At 37.4% G+C, this 8,422-nt stretch overlaps 1 protein-coding gene across 1 annotated transcript; it reads left to right on the top strand.

Moving 5' to 3' along the window:
- Positions 7–8,196, top strand: LOC109848558 (S-adenosyl-L-methionine-dependent tRNA 4-demethylwyosine synthase-like). Its single transcript, XM_020418112.1, has 5 exons — positions 7–990; positions 2,104–2,219; positions 6,436–6,611; positions 7,722–7,912; positions 8,029–8,196. Exons 1-5 carry the CDS (start codon positions 106–108, stop codon positions 8,179–8,181), a joined length of 1,521 nt encoding a protein of 506 aa, XP_020273701.1. The 5' UTR covers positions 7–105; the 3' UTR covers positions 8,182–8,196.

The raw sequence follows: 8,422 nt of genomic DNA, 5'->3' as shown, positions 1-8,422 counted from the left end.
GTAACTGTACCCACTGCCGTCTAAAACCCCAAAAACCCATAATTACCTCGAAAAACCTTGTAAACCCTCTCGATCGCCGATCCAAAGGCGCCAACAATCTCCAAAATGACCGCCGCGTCCCCGTCCTCTCTCTCCGCTCATCTCGCTCTCGTCACCGTCCTCTCCTTCTCCTCTCTCTTCTTCTTCTACAAATCTCGCCGCCTCCGAACTCAACGCCTCTCCTCCCCCCGAAACCCTAACCCTAACCCTAACCCTAACCCTAGAGGCAAGCTCTTCTTCGCCTCTCAAACCGGCACCTCCAAAACCCTGGCCGCTCGCCTCCTCGACCTCCTCCAGTCCAACAGCATCCCCTTCGACCTCGTCGACCCTAAAACCTACGAGCCTGAGGATCTCCCCAAAGAAACCCTAGTTTTGTTCGTAGCCTCCACATGGGAGGACGGAAAGCCCCCGTCTAATGCTCAGTTCCTCGCGCAGTGGCTCGCGGAGAGCGCTGAGGACTTTAGGGTTGGCTCTTTGATTCTGTCAAGATGTAAGTTTGCGGTGTTTGGGGTTGGATCGAGGGCGTATGATGAGAGGTTTAATAAAGTCGGGAAGGATTTGTCGTTGTGGATGAGAGCGCTCGGGGCGGCGGAGCTGGTTCCGGTGGCGGAGGGAGACGTGGATGGAGGGGATTTGGATGTGAGATTTGGGTTGTGGAGTGAGAGGGTGGTTAAAGTTTTGAAGGGGGAAGGGGGGGACGATGGGGTTGAGAGTGATGTGTTTGATGTGTTGGAAGAAGAGGTAGAAGATGAAGATGATGATTATGATGATGAAGAGGATGAGGAAGTTGAATCTGAAGCAGTCGATATGGAGGATATTGCGGGTAAAGCTCCTTCGAAAAAATCGGGTTCTGGTTTGGCGAATGGTGACAATGGTGCAAGAGAGAAGAGCTCAGAGAATGGGTTTAGAGAGATGGTGACGCCAGTTGTTAGAGCGAGCTTGCAGAAGCAGGTAAGTCGGTCTCTGAGGTTTTTCTGATTTTGGTTCTTTTTTCGGTTTTATTTGTTTGATTTATAAGTTCGATCCTTATTTTGTTCTGGGGTATTAAATTTTGAAGTATAGCATATTGGTCTACTAATTGGAAAATAAATATTTTGTATTAAAACCTTCTCATATTTATCCGCGAGCATAATGAGACGACACTGATTTCACACTATTGAAAATTGAACCCATCATATTCCCAACTTGAAAAATCTTATATTGAAATGTAACATTCCCAGCGTACTTCGTAGCTGCAATATACACTGACACACACACACATGCAAGTTGCAGTACATACGGAGCTTATGGATTTCTGTCCAAGTGCATTCAAAATAAAAGAATAAGGTACATGCAAGTCGAGTCATGTACTAAAACTGGTATGATCCCTTGTTCTGTTTTACAATGACCTAACTAATTTCATCAATGATGATAAAATTTAAATTAACTGACAGGTTAATCTCGATAATTGATTTTCTGTTGCATTTGCTAGCTGGATCAGCAATTGACAAGTTAAAATGTGGTATCATGCTTTTGTTCAGGGTCAAAAGAGGAGACATTTGCTTTCATTTTGGAACTTCTATAATCTGTGGTCTCAGGGCAACCGGGATAAATTATTATGAGGGGAAATATATGTTTTGTGTAATGCAAATAAACCAGCAACGAGCTATTTGATACTTGACTGATCTAGCTGGTAACACTATGAGCACAAGAGAACCAACTCACAGATTCCTCACTTTGGAAGCCATTGTGATAATCTGAACCTAGAACTGGTACTGAAAACTTTGATTCAGACTAGGGATGCCTATCCAAGTAAGGCCGAGCAAACAAGAAAGACCTTAGATCGTCCGTCATTGTCATGTAAAAATAAATCCATCTATTAAATCCTCATCAGACATAACAACATTCGAACAAGCGAATCAGTATAGTTGTTGCCATCTAGAGCTGAAGCCAAATTAAAGTTGAGAGATTTGATAACATTAGTGACGATGACAACTAAATTAAATATCAGAGATGAAGCTGAACAACTATTGGATTAATCAAATTGAAGTTCTCACATCTTTCTATTTGTTTGCACCTACGCAGGGATACAAGATTATTGGCTCACATAGCGGAGTTAAAATTTGTAGGTGGACCAAGTCACAACTTCGAGGTCGTGGGGGTTGTTACAAACATTCATTTTATGGCATAGAGAGCCATAGGTATTGGTTTCCTGACAGAGAGATGAAGCTTAATTTATGTTTGTCAATTATTTAATTTGTTAAATAGTAGATTTGCAAATGGTTTATAATTATGAACTCTATTTCTGTCTTCAATTTCTTTTATGGAGAATGTGCGTGTGGATACTTAATGCTTGTATCCCCCCACCCCCCACCCCCCCAAAAAAAACCCCACCTGGACGTACACAAAAGGGGAGAGAACAAGAAATAAAATGTAACACAACATAGATGGGAAGGAGCCACAATCTAGGTTGCTTTTTTAGATGAGTTCTATTTTAATGATAGTGTTCTATAAGATTATCTTGTGTTGTGTACTACTGGACATTGTGATATATGAGCAGGTGCTTTCAATAAGCATCTTAATTTCCAAACTTCCACAACTAGTAAAAGAAATATTTCTTTATCTTTTATTTAGAATGGAGGTGGTAACCACTTCTTATCTGAGTAATCCAACCAACACGTGTGCTCCATTATATCCATACATGGACAACTGAAAAAAGGAAAAAAGAATTAAAAAAGCCTTCTTTGATCTTGGAGTCGGCTACTAGAATCCCTTTTCTCCATTTAGCTATACTAAGGGTCAATCTATACGGTTAAGCTTAAATTATCTAATATTTACCGTCTAAATATATGAGCTTGTGTGTACACCTTACTTACTGCCTTCATGAACTGTTACATGAACTACTACAGAACTACCTTAAACTTCATGATTTTTCCATCACCAGTCCGTCCAGACCATCTCAACTAATTCTCCCTCGTTTACCTCAATGGAGATTGCACTAAATGCTTAGGATGTTCTGATTCTTATCCGGCCATTTAAGTTACATTTTATACTTAGAAACATTTTCGTGTGGCATCACAATATTAGGAATCTAATATTGTGCTTTTGATTCCTAATACTACAGTATTACTTTGCTTGGTATAATTTGAAATTTTTATGTTGTATTTTGTCTCATGTTAGGTGTGTTAAAAATATTCCTAAAAGTATGACCCTTGAGCATATATTTTCCAGAATAACATTGTGTGGTAGTGGTAGAAATGATAATCTCGGTGATAAAGTAAGTGACACTGATGGAGCTAGCACTGTTAATGGTGGATGCTATGGTAATATAATGGTGGCCGGAAGAGTGGTGTAAGAAGGGGAGAGGGAATGAAGGTCTCAGTAATGGGGTGGTCAATGGCAGTCATAATAATAACATTAGTGACGATGACAATGATAGTAATAGTGGCATTATTAGCATTGATCGCCGGCGGCACATCATTAGGTAAGTTTGGCTAAGCGGGAGATGTTGGTCAAGTTGACCAAATAAATCAAGAGAACAATCCTTTGAATTTTTAGATTGTTGAGAGATTTGAGGAACCGTTGGTTGGAGAAATCGAGAAAAAAAATCTAAGGTAATTACTAAAGCGGTAGAGGGGGTTGGGAATTGCTTCTATAAAAAGAGATCTAATCTCTTTGAAAAACCAAAACAATCTCTATCAAATAGCCTTAAACAATCTCTCAGAAATATATCCTCTTTCTAAGCCATTACTAGTATCAGAGCTATTTTGCTATCAAAAGTTATTTTTCCTTGTCTAAATAACTCTCTCTTATATAGCCTCTATTCTCAAAATTTTCCTAAGAAGACTCTTTCCTCCTCTAAAAGGCAGTTCTTATCCAATGACTATTGGATCTGATTGGAGACGGGTCGGATCCAGTTAGTTGGGCCGAAGGCAAGAATAATCCGATCTGAGGAGGAAACAAATTAGAATTGACCTGATCGGACTTGAGATCAAATCAGATCTTGAGACGACGATGCTCAGTCCAAGCGAGATATGGTGCCTAGTGTTGATCCACTGGAGGTGTTGTGGAATTGTCTAGAAGGTCTACTTGGATAAGGGAGCAACAATGTCGATTGAAGCTAATGAGGTGTACTATGCCGGTTGAAGAAAATATTGGTTTGACGAGAAGTCACATAAATGTTTTTAGAGAAGGAACTTTAGGAGTTAGATCTTAGCCCATTTGAGATACAAGTCCAACATACGAGAGTGGGAAAAGAACAAAGCATCTCTTTCATTGGAAAAGAGAGTTTTTGAGAGTTTGTGACTGGTATTAGAGTTCTTGTGAAAGAGATCAAAATTGGCTTTTGGAGGAAAGAGAAGAGCTCTCACAGGAAAACTTTGGGAATGGAGCCTATAGGAGGCAATTGGCTTTGGTGGGAATAAAAACTTTTGATCGGATGAAAGTTTTGATGCTAATAATAGCTTAGAGAGAAGTGATGTTTTCTAGAGATTGTTTAAGGGGTTTCGATTCACTTTCTTGTGATTTTCTTAAGAGATTTGATCTCTTTTATATAGGCAGTCCTCAAGCCCCATGTGCACCTTTAGAAATTGCCTCGGATTTTTTTTTTCTTATTTTTCAAATCAACCAACAGTTACTTAAATCCCTTATCTATTTGATATTGTGAAGATTATGGGTAACAACTTTCATAAAATTCCAAGCATATTTGTCTTGGTTGATTTGGTCTATTTGACCAACAATAATGCAATGGTAATGGTCATTGTGACTTAATTGATGTCAGTATTACCAATCACTTTAACCATGATGGGAAAAATACACGGATAAAAAGTTTGTGGATCTTTTGTTAAGACATTTTATTTGGCTCAATTAGGTTAGCAATGTTGCATATTCATCTATCTTGTGAGGAATCACGTTCTCCGAAATAATTTTATGAGATTCTGATGGAAGTCTAGTGTTCATGAATAAAGTAAGCTTTTCCTAAACACAGGAATCCTCACAGGAATCTCTATTCTCAAGTAGATTCTTGGATATCAACTACAATCTGCACAAGTTACTAGTTGTCCATTTTAACATTCTCATTTTGGTAATACTCATTCTTTGGACATCTTTTTTTTTTTCCTTTTCGTAATTTCCAATGTTCTTGTCACAGAGACAGAGTGGTCATATAGCTTGTCGTACAAAGTTTATTGTCGATTTCATTAATATTCTATCGTGACATAGTACCCAAATTCTAGAAACTCTTCCTCACCAACCCTTGCATTTCTATAATGATGTTCTCCTTCTCCCCATCATGATAAATGATTGATACTATGTAACAAAGGACAATTACTCTTGAATTTTTTGGGTCATAATTTTGAAATGAATTTGTTTTCATAAGTTTCATTTGCAAAATGTTGTTTCTAAACATTTACGTATACTTTTTATTTGCACAATGTTGGTTCTAAGCCCTTTTAGTATCATTTTAATTTCGCTTGGCAAGGGACACAATAGTGCTAAAGAGAGCTCACCTCAAGTATTGCCAAACAACTCTTCAGCTATGTGAGGTCAAGATAAACTGAGCACAAAGGTCACATGGTGTTAACCCAACAAAGGACAGATATTCTGCAAACAGCCTTTTCTCTAGGATATACCTCTAATTAAAGTCATAATTAGTATTGTAGCCATTTTCATCAAAAGTCCAATGCAAACAATAGAAGCGCACAAACATTTACTTATGCCTCCAACACAAAATAACCTTTCTTAGACTTTTTTATTAATCCGACTTAAGCCTTTGTTTTTTAGAAGTTATACCTTCTCTACTTTCATCAACTCAAGTTCAAAGCATCCACCATGAAGCAGATGTACCATGGAACTTGATCTTGAAGATGTTTGGTAAGTTGGGATTTGTATCTATATGTCGTAGGATTGTCAATTTTACTATTTTAAATATGTGCTGTGAAATTCTCAAATAGCGAAGTTTGAGAAGAAAAAAGGGCCATGATTCCCTCAGAGCTCATTGTCTGAGGTTCTTTCATAATACTTAACTAAATATTTTTCGAACATTCTGCATTCTTTCACTTGGTGTTTCCATTTGTGTATTAGACTTGCAACAATGTTTAGTCTCTAATAAAGTTCCTAAAACAAGCAGAAGAGGGCCCGAGTTGCGTTGTGTGTGAGACTCTAGGAACAATATTTTTCACTACTAGGGGTAACATGCACTTCAAAAGTTGTTTTGATCTTAAAGAGACAAAAGTTGTAAATTAAATAAAGAAAAAGAAGTACAAAGATGTTTGTCTTACTCTTAGTTATGTACATGACTAGTGTATGCATTAGATTGTTCAACTTGGAATTATGTTATCTATATATTAATTTTCGTTCCACATTTATGCAATGCATCCACGATCACATGCTTCCTTCTGTCTGATTCCCTTGGAACAGGTGCATGGAGGCAACCCCAAGTTTGGCTTGTGCAAATAAATGTGTTTTCTGTTGGAGGCATCATACGAATCCTGTAGGAAAAAGCTGGCGATGGAAGATGGATGATCCTCTGGTGATTGTAAATGCTGCAATAGATCAGCATACTAAAATGATAAAGCAAATGAAAGGTGTTCCTGGTATGTTTCTGTTTCTGTTCTATTAGTTCCCAGTGACACATACAGAGTTGTATATCATTGATACATCATGCCTGCGTGAACTAAGATTTTCTAGCAATTCATCTTGGCAGTGTTGTATGTATATCAGTATAATGGCACATTAACTACGTTATGAGTACTACTTTCATCTTTATTTTCCTTAACTAGCAAGTTCCAAGAGCTGATTTGGTAAAATTTGTGTCTAAACCATCTTGGGCCATATTTCTTATGTAATTCAAGGTACATCTGATTCTCGGCTGCCACTGGAACTTTCTTACTTATCCTTAATGTTGTGATTGCACCTAGTGGATCTTTAATGCAGTGCAGAAGTAAAAAAACCTTGGAATCCACCAAGGGGTGATCTTTTGAATGTACAAAGAACAATCTCCGAATCCACGAAGAAAATATAATGAGAAATTTTATTAAAAAAAGTGATGTTATAATTCTAGGGTTATATGTCTCTTCTTAAATAAAAAAATAAAATAAAATAGACTCCTAATAAGACTAGAATTACAAAGAAATTGAAAGTATCAAATTCTATTCTACAAAGACTCCCTATCATTGAGGAAATCAATCAGTCAAATCTGAGATCAAACTGGATTTATTTCCTAATCAAAACAAGATTCAAATTTATTACTTAAAATAACCAAAAGGCTGATTATTTTTGAAATTCTTCCAAAACCAGTTGATACTGATAGGCTTCTGGGAATCTGTCAAGCTAATTGACTCTGTCTCGTTGAGATAGGCGATTTTATATGTAATATGTCAGAATTCCCCTTCCGGATTTGGGGATATGGTCATTTCTCTGTGCACAAGTCAATAAAACATCCGTATCCGCGTTTGGATCGTGACGCTCCCACTTTTCCATGAATTTGTTTGTTATGTGTACTACATCAATCTTTTCCTTTTTAAGAAGTCAGAGAAGTTCCTATGTGATCGTCTATCTTATTTAAGAAGTCTGAGAAGTTCATATGCGACCATCTATCTTAACACATTACAAGCTTTTACTATTGACTCGTGTGCTGCACTACAATTTCGGGTTCTTCTTCAACTAACATCCATATCAAGTATCACGTCTCCAATTCTGTGCAGGAGTTACTCAGGAGCGATTATCAGAAGGTCTTTCTCCACGACATTGTGCATTGTCTCTTGTTGGTGAACCGATTATGTATCCAGAGATAAATTCACTTGTTGATGAGTTACATCGAAGGCATATATCTACTTTTCTTGTAACAAATGCCCAGTTTCCTGAAAAGATAAAGGCATTAAGACCTATTACCCAGGTTGAGTTTTTTGAAGCTCAATGAATGCAAGTTTTTTTTTATATTTTATCTTAGCTTATGTTCTTCCACTCATATGCTTGCTAATGGAGCATTGACTTCATATTTGATGGTTACAGTTATATGTGAGTGTAGATGCTGCTACAAAAGAAAGCTTAAAAGCTATTGACAGACCACTATTTGGAGACTTCTGGGAGCGTTTTATTGTGAGTACTTTTTTATGTTACATATATATTGTTGCAATGTATTTGGATGAGGTCTTTATACTATGAGTGCGAGTCATTGGTTTAGATAAGACATGCAACATATGATATGTGTGTGTGTGAGTGTGTGTGTACACACGCACACATATATGCACTACATAGACACTGACACAGATAAAGTAGATATAAGCATATGTAAGGATAGATGGCTACATGGAGCTGACCAGATACATAAATGTGCAGTTAGGCAAACTAAATGATGGGAAATAAACAAGTCAAACATGTGTATGTGCACCAAGATATCAAAATC

Source organism: Asparagus officinalis, chromosome 7 (assembly GCF_001876935.1).
Source record: "Asparagus officinalis chromosome 7, Aspof.V1, whole genome shotgun sequence".
In the NCBI taxonomy this organism is placed as follows: domain Eukaryota; kingdom Viridiplantae; phylum Streptophyta; class Magnoliopsida; order Asparagales; family Asparagaceae; genus Asparagus; species Asparagus officinalis.
The sequence above is the reverse complement of the archived record's forward strand: the minus strand, read 5'-3'. Positions and strand labels throughout refer to the sequence as shown.

Coding starts and splice junctions, on each gene's coding strand:
- LOC109848558 (XM_020418112.1), top strand. CDS start 106: ATGACCGCCGCGTCCCCGTCCTCTCTCTCCGCTCATCTCGCTCTCGTC. Junction 991..2,103: donor GAGCGAGCTTGCAGAAGCAG/GTAAGTCGGTCT, acceptor GCACCTACGCAG/GGATACAAGATTATTGGCTC. Junction 7,913..8,028: donor CATTAAGACCTATTACCCAG/GTTGAGTTTTTT, acceptor TGATGGTTACAG/TTATATGTGAGTGTAGATGC.